The following is a 21,668-nucleotide window of genomic DNA, read 5'->3' as shown; positions in this document are numbered from 1 at the left end:
GATTATTATCAAACGAAGAAACCTCGGCTGCGGTGTTTTCAAATCAAAGTCTCTTCTTCTTCTTCTTCCTCGGCACGGCACGTTCCCAGTCGAGTCGAGTTCGCTTCCTGCTGACGAAGGTCCCTTCCCCATTTGATTCCGCTCCTCCTTCTTTCTTCTTCCGATCCCCCCCAACCAGAGGAGAGGGGGATAGAATAGAATGGCGAGGAGAGCAGAGGAAGAGTACGATTACCTGTTCAAGGTGGTGTTGATTGGCGATTCCGGCGTCGGCAAATCCAACCTCCTCTCCCGATTCACTCGCAACGAGTTCTGCTTGGAGTCCAAATCCACCATCGGCGTCGAATTCGCCACCCGCACCCTCCAAGTATGTCCCTTTCCCCCTGCGGGCCTCGACTTCCTAGATCTCTTATTTTCTCACTTGTTAGCACCCGCAACTTCCTCCTCCTCCCCTTTGCTCCCTACTCTTTCACTGTTATCCATATCCGCACAAGCACAAGCGCACGCCCACGCCTGTTTTTGGAAATCGGAGCACCTCTTCTTGAGGTTTAGATGCACGGGACTTGGTTCTTGAACTTGATCGCCCTTTCTAACGCGTCTGCCTGTTTATGCCTGTGCTTCCTCTGATTTATGCCTTCGTCGATGTTTCTCTTGCTTAATTTCCTGGAATCAGTGTAGTGTGTTCCACAAATCGTTACTTCCTTTTATTATGGTGGAAATCCGTCGAATTCCTGTATCTGATAATGCACCAAAAGTCGGGCATTGCTGCATTGGATAGCTTATTAGATTCTTCCTTTGCCACCTGGAGTTTGTTTGGGATCGAGCGTTGTTGTTCTGTTAGTATTGAATGTATTCACAAAAGGGATCCTCGGGTTCTCATGCCACAAGAACCAATGGCAAGGTGATACTTGATCTGTTCTGTAATACAGCCAGACCAGTGAAAATGTGATCCCAGTACATATCTGGAAAAGTTACCCGTTTGTATTGTTGTCATTGGACCGTGGCTGCACACTCTGTCATTGTTGCATAGTATCAAAGAATTTAAATTGATGATGATTTCTCATTCTTCCTGAGTCTCAGACCGGTGGTGCTTGAGAGTTAAATTATCTTCCTGTCGCTTGGAACGGGAAGATGGTTACCGGCATTTCAACTTGTTTTCCCAAGTCTGTTTGGTTAAGATTAAACTATTTCTTCTCTTCTTCCACGAAGCAGTGCGTCTGAATTGATATGTAGTTATCCCACAGTTCCTCCATGGGGTGTTTGGTTCCGTGTAATAAACCAGTGCATGATTTTGCTCTTTGATCAGGTTGAGGGAAGGACTGTGAAAGCACAGATATGGGACACCGCTGGACAGGAGCGATATAGAGCAATTACCAGTGCCTACTACAGGGGTGCCCTTGGGGCTCTTCTAGTGTATGATGTGACAAAGCCAACTAGTTTTGACAATGTGAGTCGATGGCTGAAGGAGCTGAGGGACCATGCCGATTCCAACATTGTCATCATGCTAATTGGGAACAAAACCGACTTGAAGCACCTTAGAGCAGTGGCTACTGAAGATGCCCAGAGTTATGCCGAGAAAGAGGGTCTCTCTTTCATTGAGACATCTGCGCTCGAAGCGACGAATGTCGAGAAGGCTTTCCAGACTATTCTCTCAGAGATATACAGGATAATTAGTAAGAAGCCTCTGTCCTCAGAAGAGCCTGCACCTGCCAACATCAAAGAAGGGAAAACCATCGTAGTTGGTGAATCAGAAGCCAACACGAAGAAGACATGCTGCTCCTCATCTTGAAGATCATCATATGGTCTTTCACCTTCCCATTGTGCTCCTTGTTTCCTCAATTTCTCTGCTGGTTTATATGATGTCCCTTATCTTTTTTTTTTTCTTTTCCAAATTTTTGACTGTTTCCATGATTATTATTGGGTCATTCGACGATCTTTTGTGATGGCTTGAGTTACATTTTTATGATGAGTTGTAGGAAATTTTTCTCAGCTAAGAGTGTGTGGAAGAATATTGGAATGTTGAAGTGTGTACTGAGAGTGAATATTTAAAATTGGCGAGCTTTGTGGTTCTGTTGTATGAGAAGGAAGAGTTGAGAAACTCATTCCAATGTCATGTACTTGTGGGTAAATCTCTAACGATGTGAAACAGAAACAACAACGTAGGAAGCAAGGAAAAGTTTAGGCTATCTTGCTTTTTTGTGTTGACCATATTCTCTGAAAAATTAGATGTCTGCACTCTGTTCATCAAGCTCATTAGGGAACAGTCTTGCATCTTTTAACTGTTGGATTACGGATTATGATGTGGTAGGTCCTTTATCTATTTGAATGGAAATGACCACCCAAAAACTTTATTGTGAATGCAAATGCAATTTTGAGTGCTTGGGACGCTGAAAGCTGTTTTTGTATCCTTCACCTAAAGAGAGAACACATCGAAGCAATGAACAAGGCGGAGCTTTTAAACAGACATGGTGTATAAATCGCAGGAAGATATAAGAAAATTGCAGTAGCCCAAATGCATTTACATTGCAGGGAGAAAAGTGATGCTTATGACAAGGAAGGACTACAGCACACATGCTTATTTATAAGCTCAAAACTGTCCTAGACCCACGTCAGTGGCCCTGTGGCCACTCCATGAACATGAAAAAAATCAGGATTCCATGAGATAGAAATCCGGAAAATTCGCCTTGGCCACTAATTTAGAGTGGGACAGAAGGGCAAGCTGGACTCGCCTCTGTGGCTAGGGATGGTGAAGTGCCTCAACCTCCCTTCCTGTTTTTTCATGTAACCCTCACACAAGAATGCCTTGGAGAACTGTTCTTCCACGGACCTGTTAACGTCGTGCACAAACACATCTGTCTCTCCGTTGTTCCTATTCCTAGCCATCATCCCAGCCGTGTATATCGCTGTCATCCTCCCTGGTGCCTCCTCATAGTATCCTGTCGGCGCATCGACCATGATAAGGTCCCATTGTATCTCGTAAACTTCGGTCGGCAAGCCTTTGAGTGCGAGTTGGCACATGGAGTATCTCGGGTCGCTCACCGCCATGCACTCTGGCACCTTCCCTGCCTCCATTAGGTTATCTGCCTGGTTCACCTTGCTGTCGTAGGTCACGTGATATGACTCCAACATCGGAAACCTTCGTCTGATTTGCTCTATCCATGCCGCGTCTTCTTCTAGGAAGACGGTTCGCCCGCCGTAGTTGAGGGAGCTCCACATGAGGCTGTCATGGCCGAGTCCGAACACGAGGAAGTTGCACGGGGATTTCTTTTTGAGGACTCGGGCAGTCACCGAGATCTCTTTGAGCGTTTGTTGAGGGGTGATGGTGGAGGTTGTGTAGTGGATGAGAGCTTGTGCTAATGGATTGGGGATCTTGGAACAAGTGGGCGAGCAGTCGGACGCTTTTGCTTCTGATGAGGCTTGCAAGGAGGAGTTTTGCGCAACCGAATAGACGACATCATGGGTGGATGAAAAGCTTGATCTCGAAAGGAAGATAACAAGGAATGCGAGGAAGATGCCAAGGAGAATGAGCTTGTGCTTGAGGGGGTAATTGCTCTTGGGCTTCATGCTTCTAGTTCTATCCTTCGTTTTGATCCAGGAAGCAGAAAAAAGAAACTCTCTGCTGCCGAATGCGAAGCAAAAGAGAGGTTACATCTCAGGTTATAGAAGCCAGGGACTCTGAAATGGTAGAAGATGGGACACGTAAGTGGTCATGCTTAGATAGGAAGGGAAGAAACCATCAGGTGATTTGAAGAAGACAAGAGAGCTACCAGCCAGTAAGCACCAGCAGTGCTAATGAAGCAATGCCTTTGTTGGTGGATCCCAAGTGAAGATATGAGCTTCACCTTAGGTTTCATATTGAGGTTGGTTGGCGTTATATGAGGTTGGTCCAGCGAATCAGCCGAAATGCAATGCCCGCAAGCGGAATCATCACAAAACCAAAACCTCGTTTGCATTTTCAGTTCATTTAGAAGCAAGTCCATAGAGACAGCAAACAGTTTTCAGGTCCGTCTTGCAGTTTTTTTCTGACCAATTGTAAATTGTTGTCTGTCTTGTAACTACATTATTACCAACACCAACTCCAAGATGATGCTTTTGTATTGTTATCAAACAATAAAGCAAGAGCCAAATGAAAAGGTTGAAATGCATCAAATGTTTGCAAAGTAACCCTCTCCAAATATATGTTCACGGGTGTGGATAATCTCCATTATACTTGAACCTAGCACTGTCTGAAAAGAGTAAATTTTACATATGGTTTTGTATGATGAAGTAACGTAATTTCTTATTAAGCACGAGTGAATAATTAATTTTCACAGGCAAAGCAAAGAACAAACAAGAGACCCACAAGAAAGTTTTTAAGTCATAGAATAACTGTCATCTACATTAAACTGAAGTTCCATCCACACATCAGATGTTCGACACACAGACAACACTCCAGAGTTGAATCTCTATGTCCTGGGCTAACAATATACAAAAGACCAACTCCAATATAAAAGCGGGTCACTTCCAAGTCAGGCATAAGTATAGACAGTGCTACTGCTAAAACCAGAAAGAGGAGTATATTTCGCACGCAAGTCCGCAGAAAGATAGTTAAGGTTACTGGCGGTGTCCCGCGCCACTACTCCTCCTTCTCACCTGCAGCAAGTACGCAATTAGACAGAGAGTTACTACAAACCAATAGATAATACCAGCAAGTAATGGATACTTAAACGTGATTTTCATCACGATATTTGCTAAAGCACTTATGGATAATAGCCTACTAGGAGAACGATTGGCGAGATGAAGAGTGGGTATTTGGAAGGACCAGTGGATTTTTTAAGCCCACACTTCCTCTGATTAATATACATACAACACTCCAAATAAGCAAAAGAACAAGCAACCAACACAGCATCATGGGATAGAACAGAATACCTTATTTGACTTACATCTCACATACACAAGTCAAGTAAAGTGATGCAAAAAAAGGGGCGCAAGGTCGTGTTTACCGGGCTAAATCGTTTAAATGTTCTTCGAATTCATGCTGGGCACTTTGAACTGCTTCGTGCATGATGTCAACACTGGTACTCAATATTGTGATTTCAAAATCTTTCTTCTCCTTCTCTGTTAAGGCTAGGATCAGTTTATCTTGAAAACGTCTCATCTCCTTAATGATCTTTTCGATCTTTTCCTCGATTTTGACTCTCTCATTCTTAAGCCCTGAAATTTGAGCTTCAGCTTCATCCCACTTTTTGTCAACCTTTTTAAGTCCATCTTTTATTGAAAGCAGCCTTGTCAAACGACTCTTGATCACTTGGGCATCAAAACCATGCACCTCTAATTCTCCAAGGTCTTCCAAACAGGAAGTAAATCTACTTTTGGGATCGGTGATCTTCAATTTGGAAGCCATCTGTACCGTATTGGCAAAAGTCACCATCTTGGCAATGGCCAGTCCTTCGCGACATCCTGCTTTGCTATCACTCAAAGGTAGAAAATGAGGTGCTTGAGGAAACTTTTGGAATACTTCCAAAGATTCCACTGCTTTCCATACTGGTGAGGTTTTCACAAAAGGCAAGGTCGGCCTTTGATTTGGCCTAGTGTCACCCTCAATCTCACCCTCAAGGTCCGCGTCCTCCTCAACCTGAATGATCTCTCTTGCCTCATTCACTTGGTTCACCCCACCAAGACGAGAATGTTCTAGATACAACAAAAGAAAAAAGTTCATTCAAGTGAAGCAACTCTTTTCTTAAACTAATTTAATTCTTGGAGAAAGGTGCTTTACCAGATCTATCCAATACTTGAGAATGTAATTCTCCAAGCATCGATCCTTTGACCCCTGAGTTGGTTCTATCCCCTGCGACATCTTCTACTACTTTTGCCACACTATGCTTTTCAGAAGCTGCAGCTAACATTTCAGCAGATGCATCTCGAGAGCCTGTGAGTGAGAAAATGGGAATGAATGTGAGAAAAAATAGGCCATACCAAATGACCTTTACTCGCAGTTTCTGTAGATGCGTGCTGAATACAACATGTCTCTCAACTCAGGTATTTATTCCCATAGTTGGAAGACTTGTATATCATGAAAGCAGATTTGGTTTGGATACTTAAGTAGGCAGGGTATTCTAACGAAAGTCTCTCAACTCAGTTACTCAATTGCAAGATATCTTGTGAAGCCAGAGGATATGTCTTTGACACATGCTCCATGAAATTCAAAATAAGAAGATAAGGCCTTGAATGTTGAACCTACTTGGTGGAGGCTCACAGAACAGCTTTTGATGGCTAGAGTATGTAAATAAGTACATGGCGGCAAGATATTAGATTATTTGCACCAAATCAAGTTATACAGGCCAAAACCAAAGCCATTATTCACTTATGCCAAAAGCATCTATCTTGGAACCAGCAAAGGGATCAGAATATGTTCGTGATAACACTAAAAGCATTCAGTTTCATAAATGCAATCCTCTTAAAATTATAACCAGAGACTCCGGCAACAATTGGTGCCTGGCCAACGAGGGCCTTACCATTCAAATGTTCCACTGGCGTCACTGGGAACCCCAGTTCATTGGCTGCAGAAGATCCTTCGTCTGCTCCCTTCTTGTTGCCTACATACTAATCCATCAATGTTTCTTGTGGAAGAAAGCAAATACTAGCAGCTTAGAATGACTATACCTGTCCTTGAAGCATTTTCAGTCCGGGCATGTAACTTCACAAGCCTTCGTCTCTTTTTCTGATTACTTGTTCCCGTGTCCTTGCTTTGAGAAGCACAGTTATTTTCACTAGAGGGTTCATTTAGCTGTGGAATAAACATCCAGCAGGAGGAAAAAATACACGACGGTTCAGTTGAAGCCATGAAGAGAATATATTCGAAGAAACATTAAAATAGAGATTAATACTAATCGATTCAGTCACATTACCAGCTGCACTTACAGTTTTACGCTTCTTCTTGGGAGGGAGAAAACGCAGGGAATCATAGCGGGAGCTCTGCTGCTCTGTCTCCTTCTCGCTGGAGCCGACGTTTGAAGAAGTCAACATCTCATTAGGAGTTGATTGCTTGATTGAGCATGGTATAAGTGCGGTGACGCAAACTTCAGTAGCCTTTCCATTATTGGTGTTATGGCCTTCGGCAAGGGCAATCAGCTCATTGAGATAGTCAGAGAATTCCTGCAAGCAAAACCAGAATATCAAGCACGAAAATCGAACCACGCAAAATGGCGAAGGGTGATAAATTGGAAAACCCCAACAGGACTGAAAGTCCCTGGACAGATTCCTTCCTCCCTTCTTCTTTCGTTTTTTTTTTTTTTTAATAAAGCTGAGAGCCACTTTAGTTTGCAGGAACAGGAAATGGGCGAGGATGCTTAATCGGGGGAAATCATGCAGCAAGCAACCTTCACATCACAGTAGAACCCTAACAATGCACATGGAAATCACGAAATTGTTGGGACATCACTTCAATCGAACTCATGATAAACGTTATCCTAGGTTAATCCGAAAGGCGTTATGCAAAAAATAAAAATAAATAATAAAAAATAAAAACAACGCGCTGCGAAACTAACCCACGTATCCATTGAAGCAGAAAAGAAAGAAAGAGAGAAAAAGGGGCGAAGAACAGGTACCGAGAATTTAGGGGGAAGACTCCATCTGCCGTTGAGGAAATCCCGGTGCAGCCTCAATCGGTCGCGGGGGAACACGAGGACATGCGGTGGGTCGTCGAAAGCCACCAAGTAGTCGCCTTGCTTCGTGATCCTTGCAATCACTCCCGCCCACCACCCGTCCCGGTCGTAAGTGTCCACCACCAAATTTTCCTCCAGGACCACTTCCTCCCCCTCTCCCGGAGGCAAGGGCCGGATGAAGATGGCGTCGCTGTACTCCCTGAGCGGCGTGTCGCCGTCATCGGAGAGGAGGGTGGTGTACTCGATCAAGGTGAGCCGCTTCTTCTTGTACTTGGATTTGTGGTACACGGGGGGTTCGACGACGATGGCGTCAAACCAGGCGCCCTTGAAGCCCGTCTCCTTGCTGGTGACCTCGACGCGAGACCCTTTGCTCCAGTACTCCGCGCTACCCATTTCCTCCTTTGGCGGGGGCAGAAATGGCGGAGACTCCTCTTCGCACAGACGGAGAGGGGGTAAGGCGAGACGCTTCGGAGCAAGTGGTACAGAGAGTAGAGTCCCCGATGCACGCGCTTGCTGTGGACCGCGGTTGGGACTGGGACTGCGACTCTGTGTGTGTGGGCTACAGCTGTTTGCCTGCCTTGTGCTGCTTTTTTTAACCAATCGCAAATGGCAAATGGCACATGGCAAATGCACCCCAAAACCCCCCTCTTCATGTCCAGTGCTCTAAATTTGTATTTAGTGATTCGTCAAAAATGTGATGAGGTTACGTTTGTCGATAATGGCGGACAAACGGACATGACGTAACGATAGACGCGTGCTGTTATGTCGATCGAGATTCTAGTCACGTCAGATTTTTAACTACATGTTGACACGTCGAATTTTTAAGGATCGTATGGACGAAAGCCACTTTTAAATCCATCGGTACAAGCGTGGAGTATTAATGAGATAGAAAAAAAAAAAAAAACTTTAGCTAGTGCTATGATTAATGGTAGGTTAGTTATGCTAAGTGTAGCGTTAGTAGTTCACATGTATAATATCTAAGTGCTTGTCACTAGTAAGGTGTTTGCTTCAATGCCGATTGTGTATATTCATCTATTTGTGATCTCGATTCAAGTCTTTTTGGGAACATCCCGAGAGTAAAATTTTAAATGTACCGTACTGATGTATGCAATGCACACGCTTAAAATCGCCAACGGAGGTGGACTAGTCGACGGGAGAAAAAAAAACTAGTCCAAACTGGTCTAAACGATTATATATGGTTGCTAATCACAAAAGAAAAGTTCAATGGTTAATATTCATTACTCTGGCCATAAAATTGTTTACACTTTTTGCAAATGATTAACATGGAAGTGTGTTTCACTAAGACACTGTATTATAGACTTGAAATTAGTTCTTTTTCTTTTATAGCGGATAGGTTGTGCTCCGTCTCCCCAATCGATATCGAGGACCACACCCTCCTGTCTGGACTTGCTGAGAAAATATTCGGTGCTCCTCAAACTCCACGTCATCCATGCATTAGGCCATTCAATTGGTGACAAGTGGCACTGTTGGGTCCGTGGTTTTGGGCGGGTTGCGGCAAGGGTGGGGCACCCTAATAAAAAAAATCTAAAAACTCCCTCCGTCTCTCTGTAACTCCATGGAATGAAAGCTCCGCGTCTTCCTCCGCCTCTCCACCCTCCACCACGCTCGCCATCCCCGAGAAGATGACCATCTCCGTCGACATCGACATCGACGAGACTCGCCACCCGTTCATCGCCGACAACTTGCCCAGAACCTCGAACCTGAGCTCCAGAACCTGAAGGACCCTCTCTCTTTCCATTTCTTTGTCCTACTCAAAATTCCCTCCTCTTCGAACCCAAAAGCACCAACAACAATCGCGAATGACTCGGCAATCCCTCTTCGACCCGCTGGTCGCCAACCGGAGGCAACCGCTGCTTCCCAACCCTAGCGGGGAGGAGAACGAATCGACGGCCGCTGTGGCGAAGGCGACGACGACGGCTAGGGGACGGGCCCGCTTGGCCGAGGCGGCGGGGTGGGCGGCCGCGGACTGTGTAGCGCTGTGCTGCTGCTGCCCGTGCACCATCGTGAACCTCCTCGCGCTGGCCGTCTACAGGGTGGTCCCGCGGCGGCGAAGCGGAAGAAGAAGGGCCAGAACCCGAGCTCCACGGCGGCTCGTGGTTGCTATGTGCAGGGGCTGCGATCTGTCAACCGGGGGGAGGGGCGACAGAGAGAAGGAGAGAGAGTGTTTCTTTAATTTTCTGAGGGTGGGCCCCCACGGTGCCACTTGTTGCCAATTGAATGGTCTAATACAGTGGAGTTTGCTGAGCGCCGAATATTTTCTCGGCCTCGTGGCATTCAAAATTATACTTCTCATTCTGACAAAAAAAAAAATATATATATATATATATATATACTTCTCATCGAAAATTGAACTTAAATTTACAAGGAGAGGAGTAAACCCTCTTATCATGTAAGACGACATTTTATTTGTCGTATGACCTAATATTAGAAACTGCCAAGAGAAAAATAAAAAAAAGCTCCTATGTACAGGTAGTTACCCGTGGTCTAATGGAATTTAACTCGGTATTTTAGCTGCATGTGATTATTATTATTAGGGATCATGGCACAAATAGCCCCTAAATTTTGATTCAATGTGCAATATAATCTTTGAACTATTAATTTGACCAAGATGTACAGATGTTGAACTTTAACCTATATATAATGTGGATCCTAAACTTTTAATTTGACAAATATAGTCTCCGAACTTTTCAAATATTCTCAACTTAGTCCCCGAACTATTGGAAGGTATTCAATGCAGTCCTTCCATTGATTCAAATTTAGAGATTGAGTTGAATATATTCCAAAATTTCAAGGACCATATTGGTAAAACTTAAAGTTGAGGGATCACATTGCACATCGTTATTGTTGTTGTTGTTGTTGGGTTTTTCCTTCTAAGTCATATTTCAAGATACCGTATGCTGATTGTCACTCGCTCCAAACTTGATACTCGGGGCACTCCAATTGTTGCTAAGCGCAACAAACTTATTTTCGATAAAGTTAAATATGATTTTCAAACTATTAGAGTTAATTGTAAGATGAACTCTACCATACTAAATAATAGAGAAAGTAGGAATTTAAGACGATTAACATTAATCTCAATCTTTGTACATAAGTCTTTCAAATTATTTATGCTTACATTCAACCATTTTCATTTTAGAACCATCCTAACTCATTTCTGAAAACACCCTAACTATAACTTTTTGTTACTTTCATAATTTCTTTTGCAATTTTTGTCACTCTTATATGGACGCGACTATTTTTCGCCGGTTTTATAGATGAGGTTAGTTTTTGGGCTTGTTTGTGAAAACTATAGTCATTTGGAGTTTTTCCTTACGATATGAAGTGAAGAGGATAAAGAGGCCACGAACTATTGCAATTTAGTAAGTTATGAATGGCAAAATTACCCAAGAAGTCTTAAACTTATTGCATCTTGATCAATTTAATTCTAAATATTTTAATTGTGTTGATTGAGTCCTAAATCTTTTCCAATTTTGCCAATTGAGTCAATTCGATCAATTTTTATCAGAAATTATTGATACGGATGTCGTCTGTCCTACGAGGCACAACCGCCATTTATGTGGAAAACTTTCAAAAAAAAAAATTATGTTAAGTGCCGGGCCAAGGGTCGGCAACCCCAGCCCACCACTAGGCGAGAGTCATAGTCGGTGAGGGCTCACAAAGCCTCCGGTGGCCGGTGGGGATCGCTGAGCCTTGTTCGGCAGCTCGCATCCGGCCCTTAAAAAAATTCAAAAAAATTGAAAAAAAAAATTCAAAAGATTTCCACATTCGTCAATCGTGGCACGTAAAACAGCTGACGTCTACATCAATAATTTTCGGCTCAAATTAACTAGATGAATTCAATTGACAAAATATGAAAAGATTTAAGATTCAATTAATATAATTAAAATATTTATGATTGAATTAAAAAAAAAATGTAATAGGTTTAGGATTTTTTTGGACACTTCTCTCTAATTGCAATGTACGTGACTTGGGTGTTGGGTCAAGCCCATAATGAGCAGTCCAACAGGACCTAAAATCCAATTGACCACGTGCCGACACAAGCCACGTAAACGAATCATAGCCGGTCTCGAGAGATTCGTTTTAAGCGACTCAAGCGATTTTTTTTAGGTGTCTCAATTTGGATTGAAGTCGATGAGGGGTGGGGGAGGGACCACGTACAGGTGGAGCTCGAAAGGAACGAAGCAGAAAAAGGCTGAACGGCGGTTAGTTAAATGCTGATGCGGCCAACGCGACAGGACACAAAAGGTGCGGGGGTTGTTGGTTTTATACAGAATTGTCAAAACTCTTAAACGTGTTGCATAGAAAGCCAAATTTGCAGATAGGTCCCCCCACCAACCAAATTTGCGCAGCTCCTTATTTATGTAGGTGCTCTTCAAGAAACCAAGTCACCTCTTTCAATCTATCACAATTCACGAATGAGTGAGAGTGTCTTTTCTCCATTTGATTTTCCTGTCTGGGATTGGCTTTGTCTCAGAAAAGGAAGAGGGACAAAAAAAAAAAAAAACAAACAAACAAACAAACATGTTCATTAAATTTGCTTTAGCCTTTGTCTTGCAATTTCTTCCCAATTCAACTATCTTCTTTTGCTATTATGAACAAACATCATCATCATCACATGGGTTCGACGGACCTGAAGATCGAAAATAATTTCGACACTAATAAAACCCCGCTATCAACCTAAATGGAACTGCTTCTTCAATCAAAGCATTCAGACACAATTCTTCATTTACCATCTCCAACGTCAATATTTTTTCAAACTTGAAAGTGGGAAATTTTACCTTTTTTTTTTTTTTTGATGGGAGAAGCGATTCAACCTCTCTGCAACAATCAAGAGAGGGATTTCTTAAAATTGAAGTCGACAAAAAGAAAAATGACTATCTCAACATGAAAATTACTTCAACAAGCCGCAAAATCAAAACTTGAGGAAACGTATTTAGCATCCATGAAATTTAAATTAACAAAAAATTAATGAGAAAATAAATATTTCTTTCTAAAAGATATTAATTCAGTCACTCATCCTACACAACTCGACGACATTAACTCAACTTGCTCATTCGATCCGAACAAAAATGTCATGACACGCATTTTGTATGATGCAAGTAAGATAGATACTAGATAGATGAAAGAGCACAAAATTATACGATTATAACGATTGACGTCACTCGTCTCGCTATTAATACACTCGAAATATTACATTAGGTTTGCTATGAGGAAACGAAAATTGCGATGCTGGCCCTAGAAAGTAGCAAATAAAATGAAAAAAAGGAAATAAAATGGTATAGAAAATTGAAAGGGAAAATAACACAAATAGTTCTTAAATTTTTGCCAAATATTTTTAATTGGTTCAATATAACTCCTAAACTGTAGCTTAATGTATAATATAATTCTTGAATTTTTAATTTGTTCAATGTAGTCCTTAAGTTATATTGCAATGTTCAATATTGTTCATGAAATTGAATTAATGGAAATATAAAATTTAAATTATTCATAAAGTTTAGGGACTGAGTTGAACATATATCAAAATTTCATAGACCATGTTAAATAAATTAAATGTATAAATATCACGTTATATATTAGGCCAAAATTCAGAAATTATTTGTGCCTTTATGTAATAATGGAAAAGATAAAAAATTTAAAGTGGACCTGGACCAAAAGTGAAAAGGAGGGATAAATGCCGGGGCCTCCTCTGCAAAAACAAGGAAAGGGAGAAAACGACATTCGGGTTGCCAAAGTGAAAAGGGGGTATAAATGCGGGGGCCTCCAAAGGCATTTGAATATTCATCCAATCCTGAACGCCTGCAGCTGCAACTGAAAGCCCGCAAGCAATGAGATGACCAAGCCAATCCTTCGTCTTCTTTGACTGCCCCGATATCCATTCAGAGCGAGGGACAGCCGGCGATCGCATTCTCTCCTGCCACGCCCACACACCTCTGTGCGCTCTTCGCAGGTTCGCTTCCCGATCCTCGTCTCGCTCGATTTTACTGCGCTTCGCCGTTCGCCTTCCAATTCGTCCGTTACCCTTCTTCTTCAGGGAAGATGTTGGAGAGTGGCAACCACGCAGCCGATAACGATTCCGCCCGTCCTCATCATGAACAGGTCGGCTGACTTTGACATCGCATCCGACTTTGTTGCTTCCGCATGAAAAAAGCGACTGACGCTGCTGATACCGTAGCTTGGACTTGAGTTCGACGTGATCCTGTCGCGCTGTTGCATTTAGGAGATCTTTAGTTTCTTTCGAGTTTGATCGATCGACTTGTGGCGATCGCAAGCTCTCTGTCTCATCGTCGCTCCTGTTTGTCAGATCAAAGTCGACCCTGGGAAGCCTGCACCGCTCACTTGGCAACGCAAGATAAACAGCCAAGGCAATGTCCCCGTGGAGTTCACCCTCACCTTACAAGAAACAATCCACTTGGTACATCCACCGGTTAATTTATCTCTTCTGAGCAGCTCCACCCGACGAGACAACTTGTTATGAAGACAGGCTTGGGTTTTCCATTGGTCAAATTGCGTATTAACTGTCGATACTTGCTTATCATGGCCCCCTTTCGCACTATATATGGACGAGTTACTGCCCTGGATATTAACTGGATGGTTCTTTCTATCAGGAACTTGGTATCGATAGATATAATTACATCAGTAAATAGCAATAAGCCAATCTGTAACAGTATACACGATGAACTCGAAATTTCTGAAATCGCTGATCGTGAGTGTAATTTTTGCAGGCAAGAAACATGCAATGTTATTGGTTTTTTTTTTTTTTTTTTGGGTTCATCCGGTGCTCATATAACTAATTACATGTTTTGGGTACTTCATGTGTGTGTATTGTTCCAAAATTATCAAAGAAGGAAAGCTACACAATTTCTAGAAGCCAGTACACGAGATGCGGTTGACATTTTCAATATGTGTTTGCTCTAATAGCTAATGATATTTTTGAGTAGTCTTTTGTAGTTGATTTCAAAAGTTATCTGCCTACAATTTTCGGAAACAATTTATAGGAGTTTCTGGGAGGTTATTGCAATATTTAATAGTTCTGTCACAACCTGAATTGTATTTGTCTTTTAAAAATTAGCTAAGCTGATTTAAAATGTGAAGCGGGTAACTTCCAAGCACTTTGACCGCTTGTTGTCCTGCAAATACTTAAGACAGCCATAGTACAAGAAAGCACATTATTATTGACTCATTGATTTTTTCAGCATTTTCTTTTTTTCGTGCTTTTACTTTGTGTGTTAAGCACTCTGCCTATGGTTTTTAGGCTCCAATAGGTTTTCGGCTATGGCGTCAGCTTCGAGAAGAAGCTGCAAAGGGGAAGGTAGCAATCCATCTAATTTAGATGTACTTGTATAGCATTTGCGTATGATAACGAAAAGAAATGCCTCACTTTACCAAATTTTTAGGGGAGCATCATGAATCCTTTCAAAAAGCGCCTTGTGACATCAACTCATGCCATTCCTCTTGGCGGTATTGGGTGGGTTTTCATTCTCTACTATTCCACAGTAGTACAACTTGAAATGCATCTTAAGCACTTGTAGAAATCATTACTCTTATGTTAGTCATCAAGGATTCTGCAGCACGATGTCCATGCCCTATTCCCCCCTGCCCTGGGGGTGAGGGAAGGGAGGGATGTATGATCACTGTATCTAGCTTGTATCTCAACTGCAGATGCTACTGATTTTCCTTTGGTATTTTTCTGCAGCAGTTCAGTTCAAATATTGTTTAACCTGATATGGAAAACGATTAGAGTAATCACCATGAAGTATACACAATATAATTTCCTTGCATGGTGAATTTTTTTGTTCAAGCTCCGGGAGCATTGGAAGAAGCTATCAAGGTGAATTTACGCGTTGGCAACTATTCCCCAGAATATGTGAGCACAAAGCTGTTTTAGCTAATCAATTTTCTGTAAGTTCATTGTTTACAATTTGGTAAACTTTCTCAGTCTCCTTTGCCGAATTCCAATTTGTTTGAAAACCTTCATCTGTATTTAGTTATAGTGGAAAATCTATGGTTCTGCTTACATAGTGAATTCAACTCTGTATAGGTAATCATGCTTTATCACTTTCGGTTCTTGCCGTGTGATTTTCAGATATGATTATTTGCAACTGATGCCACAGATGTCTTGATTCCATGCAGGTGTTTGTTTCTCGCCCCAATAGCGAAAAATATTCTACTGTGCTCTGCCCTGGCTCTCCAGCTGAACTCAAGTAAGAGTTCTCTTCAGTATTTCTTCAGAAACAATTGACTACAGTGGGAAATGAGGCCATGTCTCATCAATTCAGTGGAAGCAGTTTTAAAGCTTAAACTTACTGGAAAACATGTGTTTCAACAGAGAAAGCCCCAATTCAGGAATTGGATTGTGGGACTGGAAGCTGAGCGGTAATAATTCCACATATCACGCGTTGTATCCTAGGGCATGGACTGTTTATGAGGGTAAAGTTCAACAAAAATTGCTGTAGCATTTGGTGTAACTAGAACTCAAGATGAAACGTGGTTGCATCATTCTTATTCTCCATGTACAGGTGAACCAGATCCTGCCCTGAGAATAGTCTGCCGTCAAATTTCCCCACTCATTCCTCATAATTACAAGGAGAGCAGTTTTCCCGTGTCTGTTTTTACTTATACGGTAGGAGTGAAATGAAATTAGTTGATCTCCAGAAATTTCCTTGCAGCTGACCTCTCATTAACCATCGTTTCCCCCCTTCAGCTATATAATTCTGGAAATACTGCTGCAGATGTCACTTTGCTCTTCACATGGACCGTGAGTTCACTTTCAATTGTTTTTGCATTGTTGATTAAGATTGAGCATTTCATACCATGTAGTATCAATCGATTCTTCCTTCCACCGTACTGTTCTGGGCAGAACGACCAAGTTCTCATATGATGTTGTTTATCTATGCCATAACAGAATTCCGTGGGAGGGATGTCTGAATTTTCTGGTCATCATGCCAACTCAAAAATTATGTAAGACATCCTTACAAAAAAAAAAAAAAAAATTATGTAAGATATTCACTCAGATATATAAATTGCATTAGTGATGCTGAAGTTTGTTACTAACTTTAATAATCTCATGGCAGGATGAAGGATGGAGTCCATACTGTACTTCTGCATCACAAGTTTGTTCCTATCCTTGATAGAGTATATTTCTCCTGATTTGACTTACTTGATGGGTTTACCTACCTCTGTTTATCTCAAAGTAATAAGACAGACGATCGTTCATGAACCAGGACTGCAAATGGTCTTCCCCCTGTAACTTTTGCAATCGCAGCTCAGGAAACTGAAGGTGTTCATGTCTCAGAGTGCCCTTGCTTTGGAATAGCCGGTAATTTTGAGGGTGTTTCAGCCAATGACATGTGGAAGGAGATAAAACAGGTTGGTTCATTTGCATAGAATATGCAGCTCACTATCACGTTCTCCAGCAGAAGCAAGATATTTGCTTGGTTTTTGACTTGTTCGTTTGTGCATGACATGTCATCTTGCATGTTCAGCAGTTAAAAAAAACTGATAAGTGAAGTTTTAACACAAGTTAATGCAAATGTTCGATTTTCCAATTATAAATAGTTGGTCTTTTTTTTTTCACTCACATTATTTGTCATTGATGTTTCTTCAACTGCATCGCAAGTTTTAAGTAGTAGATAGCTTTAAATGGAAAGCCCTGAATAAAAGACTTGAGGAAATTGCAAATAGTCATTCAAGAATCTGGTTTTCCTAAGATTGCAAATAGTGGTTCAGTAATGTATGTAGAACAATTCCTTTTGGGGTTTTCGGTTTCACTCTATGACCAGCTTATGCTTGCCTCTGTTTATATGAATGTGCTACCACCTGCCTCTAATGCCATCATTATGGGCCTTGGTTACTTTGAACTATTAAGAGGGTCTTTTGCAGATGTTGTATTCATCACAAGAAGTATTCCTTAGTGACCATACTGCCTTTTTGTTCATTGCATGTGTAAAGATTGTCAATAATTGTAGGGGATATGCTTACTCTATATCTGCGAGAATAACTTACTGATTTTGTCCTATGTCAATAGCATGGATCCTTTGACCATCTTAGTTCTGTGGATGTGTCGGTTCCATCAGAACCAGGATCTTCTATTGGGGCTGCTATTGCAGCTTCTGTGACAATTCCACCAGGTACAGTGCGTACAGTGAACTTTTCCTTGGCGTGGGATTGTCCAGAAGTAAACTTTATGCGGGGGAGGACATATCACAGGTGACTGTACATGTTATAATTAAAAGTTTGAAAGTATCTATAGATCGCTGGTTTGATGACAAACAATTTGTACAGGAGGTATACCAAATTCTATGGTACACATGGAGACGCTGCGGCAAACATTGCGCATGATGCGATCCTTGGTAAACATTTAGTTTTTCATTCCTGCAAAGGCGATTAGTTTTCTTAACAAATAATTCTTTTGGTCCTTTGTAGATCGATTGATTTTTGTAATTGATGAATAGCCATAAACAGTGATCCAGTTTTGCTACTGCAATTGAGTATCTTGTATATGGTTATGTGATGCTGAATGGCATTTTCTTATATTTTGCCCCCAAAGATTTCTGCTGATATCTTTCTCATTTTATTCTAAAATAGAACATGGGCAATGGGAGTCCCAGATAGAAGCCTGGCAGAGACCTGTTCTTGAAGACAAGACGCTTCCTGAATGGTGAGCCTATATGTGAATTGCAGGAGCTAGGCTGTTAACCGTATTGAAAGTGTTATCTAAGCGGACATTCGGTGCAGGTACCCTATCACTCTCTTCAATGAGCTCTATTATCTTAATTCTGGGGGAACAGTTTGGACAGGTAATTGTGCAACTTAGACTTCTGTTCAAGGTTTATTCAATGTGGTTGGCCTTTTCTGACTCCCACTCTTGCAGATGGATCACCTCCAATTTGCAGTTTGGTTAGCCTTGAAGAAAGAAAGTTCTCCCTTGACAGGTTGAGATCCCATTTGGAGCAATCAATGGATGTCACTTCTCGACCTGAGACTGCTGTTGATATTTTAGAAAGAATGACCTCAGTCCTTGAGCGAGTACATACTCCTGTCGCATCTAATTCTGCTTTCGGCACAAATTTGCTTCAAGAAGGAGAAGAAAACATTGGTCAATTTCTTTATTTTGAAGGAATAGAATATCATATGTGGAACACCTATGATGTCCACTTTTATTCTTCATTTGCTCTAGTCATGCTCTTTCCCAAACTCCAACTCAGTGTACAGCGGGACTTTGCAGCAGCAGTGATGATGCATGATCCTTCTAAGATGCGACTCTTGAGCAATGGACAATGGGTTCCAAGAAAAGTCCTGGGAGCTGTTCCCCATGATATTGGTATCAGTGATCCATGGTTTGAAGTAAACGCCTATAATCTATATGATACAGATAGGTGGAAGGATTTGAATCCAAAATTTGTTCTTCAAGTTTACAGGGACGTGGTGGCCACTGGTGACAAAAAGTTTGCACAGGCTGTGTGGCCTTCTGTTTATGTTGCAATGGCTTACATGGACCAGTTTGATAAGGATGGAGATGGAATGATTGAGAATGATGGGTTTCCTGATCAGACATATGACACATGGTCTGCATCTGGCGTGAGTGCATACAGTGGTGGACTGTGGGTGGCAGCCCTTCAGGCTGCATCTGCCCTGGCACGTGAAGTTGGTGACAAGGGTTCAGCGGCTTACTTCTGGTTCAAGTTTCAGAAGGCAAAAGTTGTTTATAAGAAGCTATGGAATGGTTCTTACTTTAATTATGACAGCAGCAGCAGCAGACAAAGTTCATCCATACAGGCCGATCAGTTGGCCGGCCAATGGTATGTGTTCTGCTTTCTTCTCTTGTAATTTTTTTTTTCCCGAAACATAGGTAACTATATTAGGTGACGAATTTTTTTGGAAGGTAAATCAGGATATTGGTTCTTTGATAAGTTGAGAATAAATGGAGACTTTTGCTCCAAGAAAAGTTATATGACTTAGACATCAACTGCAGATGACCATATTTGGAGCAGGCTTGAGCCTAGCCCCATGAAAAGAAGCACGCCTGGAATTTAAGCCGGCACTAATATCAGGCCTAATAGCCCTTTCCCATTCCCAACAATGATCAAAAAATTGTCAGAGTTTCTTCATAAAATTGATTAGTACTGGAAAACCCCATTTTCTGTGCTTGGCCGTGCCCAAGAAGGGAATTGCTTGTACTGGCTCGCTCATATAAATAGTCAAACCCACCCATATGATGGGCGGTCCTATTGGGCCAGCATGAGGTTATGATCATGATTGGGTCTAATGTCGAGTGGTGGGTTTAGAGATTCTCAATTTCGGTTCTTGCACTAACATAAGGCGAATGATGACTTATTTAGAAGTGATTTTGTAGGTATGCTCGCGCCTGTGGCCTTCATCATATTGTTGACGAGTCTAAAGCTAAAAGTGCTTTGGAAAAAGTTTACAATTATAATGTCTTAAAGTTTAAGGATGGAAGAAGAGGGGCTATAAATGGAATGTTGCCAGATGGAAGTGTGGACATGTCATCAATGCAATCGAGAGAAATTTGGTCAGGAGTTACATATGGTCTCGCTGCAACAATGATTCAAGAAGACATGATTGATATGGCATTTCAGACGGCCAGTGGAATATATGAAGCTGCATGGTCTGAACGGGGACTTGGGTATGTTGCGTTTTCCTTTCTAGTTCCTGAATTCAGGATATAAGCACATTTAGTAAATGGAATACTTGAAGTTCTTAATCTGGTATTAAGATGTCCAGAGAATTTGACTTCCTTCTAAGATCTGACTCTTCCCAAAGACTTAACCATATTTTGTTTTTGCTTGGGTAATAATCTTCTAAAATACTGATGTGGCTCAAAAAAGCTTAGTACTTTACTTCTCAAATACAAGAAATAGTATAGTGGAAGCCATGTAATTTAACCTTGAAAATGATTTTCTGCTGATTTGTAGCTGAAAGATACCCCTAGTACTGACGTTCGTCCTCTATAGAAGAGATTCATCGGAACTAAAATATGTGGTTCCAGATTTTTCGCACTTTAGTTCATCTCACGCTTGTGTTCCTGTTGTGGTTACAGCTGTTCATTTCAAACTCCTGAAAGTTGGAACGACAATGATGAATATAGATCTCTTGGTTACATGCGTCCTCTGGCCATATGGGCAATGCAGTGGGCATTATCAAGAAGAAATTCTTCCAGGCAGGAGATGAAACCTGAAGTAAGTGAAGACGATTTGCTTCGACAGCATGCGGGATTCACCAAAGTGGCACGACTTCTGAAGCTGCCAGAAGAGGAAACAACCAGAAGTATCTTCCAGGTTGTATTTGACTATACTTGCAAGCGGATGTGGATGTGACGCAAATAAAACCTCAGAATAAGTGATCATTTGTACGGCACATTAGTCAGAGTAAATTGTCTAGAACAAGAATCGGGTAAATAACTGGTAAAAGTAGAAGTGTAATTGAATGTATTTTATCATAAGATTTTGAATAGGCAATATCTTGTAAAAGTGCTTCGGGTGACTTTACAATCTCTTAAGGCTGTAGTATCATCTGGTTATGCTTAGCATGAAGGGAGACAAGAAAAAGGACGTCGATTTCCCTTTAAGAGGAGAGCGTATCTCCTGCAATGACACCATGATGTGTTTTCCTGACGTGCAAATCTTCAAAGCTCTCATTATTTCCCTGCAAATTGTGAAATGCAACAACTGGTTCCAAAAGAGAAGTTCTCTCTAGCTGTTGAGTTCCCCGCTGGCCCCCAGGAGTCTACTACCTTTCACAGACCTACCTTCCCCGGTTTCACCAGTGAAAATGCGCAAGACTCTCTGAACAGGTTCCGTTTTCTTCAAGATGAACAGAATTAAGTGTATTTATGGGAGAATTTTTTCAGTTTGAAGAAAGGTGACTAGCTATCCCAATCTTGTGGAATTCCACGAGAGCCTGATTGGATACACTAGCGCCCCACGTGTTCCATCTGTAAATTCATAGCGCGGCTACTTTATGTTTCCAATTTACTTTTGCGGGGCTCAA

At 41.7% G+C, this 21,668-nt stretch overlaps 4 protein-coding genes across 9 annotated transcripts; 2 read left to right on the top strand and 2 right to left on the bottom strand.

The window, feature by feature from the left end:
- The first annotated feature begins 4 nt into the window (after positions 1 to 4).
- On the top strand, positions 5 to 2,095 carry LOC115747255 (ras-related protein RABA2a). The gene is made up of 2 exons (XM_030683334.2): positions 5 to 364; positions 1,304 to 2,095. The coding sequence occupies exons 1-2, from the start codon at positions 200 to 202 to the stop codon at positions 1,784 to 1,786; spliced, it is 648 nt and encodes a 215-aa protein (XP_030539194.1). The 5' UTR covers positions 5 to 199; the 3' UTR covers positions 1,787 to 2,095.
- A 333-nt stretch (positions 2,096 to 2,428) lies between these two features.
- LOC115747254 (glucuronoxylan 4-O-methyltransferase 1) lies at positions 2,429 to 3,704 on the bottom strand. Its single transcript, XM_030683333.2, has 2 exons — positions 2,676 to 3,704; positions 2,429 to 2,643 (listed from the first exon to the last, which is right to left on the bottom strand). The coding sequence occupies exon 1, from the start codon at positions 3,559 to 3,561 to the stop codon at positions 2,689 to 2,691; it is 873 nt and encodes a 290-aa protein (XP_030539193.1). The 5' UTR covers positions 3,562 to 3,704; the 3' UTR covers positions 2,429 to 2,643; positions 2,676 to 2,688.
- Positions 3,705 to 4,332: 628 nt separating this feature from the next.
- On the bottom strand, positions 4,333 to 8,187 carry LOC115747244 (DUF724 domain-containing protein 10-like). Of its 3 annotated transcripts, none has more exons than XM_030683305.2 (7): positions 7,584 to 8,122; positions 6,898 to 7,131; positions 6,640 to 6,763; positions 6,492 to 6,572; positions 5,753 to 5,905; positions 4,980 to 5,667; positions 4,333 to 4,629 (listed from the first exon to the last, which is right to left on the bottom strand). In XM_030683305.2, the coding sequence occupies exons 1-7, from the start codon at positions 8,031 to 8,033 to the stop codon at positions 4,626 to 4,628; spliced, it is 1,734 nt and encodes a 577-aa protein (XP_030539165.1). In that variant the 5' UTR covers positions 8,034 to 8,122; the 3' UTR covers positions 4,333 to 4,625. The 3 variants fall into 3 exon arrangements, with proteins under 3 accessions (XP_030539165.1, XP_030539167.1, XP_030539168.1); XM_030683307.2 differs by having other exon boundaries at positions 5,753 to 5,869; XM_030683308.1 differs by lacking the exon at positions 6,492 to 6,572 and having other exon boundaries at positions 7,584 to 8,187.
- Positions 7,453 to 21,243, top strand: LOC115747303 (non-lysosomal glucosylceramidase). Of its 4 annotated transcripts, XM_030683404.2 has the most exons (21): positions 7,453 to 7,464; positions 13,464 to 13,608; positions 13,693 to 13,757; positions 13,963 to 14,073; positions 14,914 to 14,970; positions 15,056 to 15,126; positions 15,461 to 15,560; positions 15,792 to 15,862; positions 15,988 to 16,088; positions 16,178 to 16,281; positions 16,363 to 16,416; positions 16,564 to 16,619; positions 16,733 to 16,771; positions 16,883 to 17,027; positions 17,686 to 17,867; positions 17,943 to 18,010; positions 18,246 to 18,318; positions 18,396 to 18,457; positions 18,532 to 19,459; positions 20,014 to 20,304; positions 20,719 to 21,243. In XM_030683404.2, exons 3-21 carry the CDS (start codon positions 13,698 to 13,700, stop codon positions 20,993 to 20,995), a joined length of 2,850 nt encoding a protein of 949 aa, XP_030539264.2. In that variant the 5' UTR covers positions 7,453 to 7,464; positions 13,464 to 13,608; positions 13,693 to 13,697; the 3' UTR covers positions 20,996 to 21,243. The 4 variants fall into 4 exon arrangements, with proteins under 4 accessions (XP_030539264.2, XP_048128013.1, XP_048128014.1 ...); XM_048272057.1 differs by lacking the exons at positions 7,453 to 7,464; positions 13,693 to 13,757 and adding an exon at positions 13,758 to 13,851 and having other exon boundaries at positions 13,468 to 13,608; XM_048272056.1 differs by lacking the exon at positions 7,453 to 7,464 and having other exon boundaries at positions 13,464 to 13,757.
- The last annotated feature ends 425 nt before the right edge of the window (positions 21,244 to 21,668 follow it).

This window comes from Rhodamnia argentea, chromosome 11 (genome assembly GCF_020921035.1).
Source record: "Rhodamnia argentea isolate NSW1041297 chromosome 11, ASM2092103v1, whole genome shotgun sequence".
NCBI classification, from domain to species: Eukaryota; Viridiplantae; Streptophyta; class Magnoliopsida; order Myrtales; family Myrtaceae; genus Rhodamnia; species Rhodamnia argentea.
This window is presented reverse-complemented; position numbering and strand designations above follow the sequence as displayed.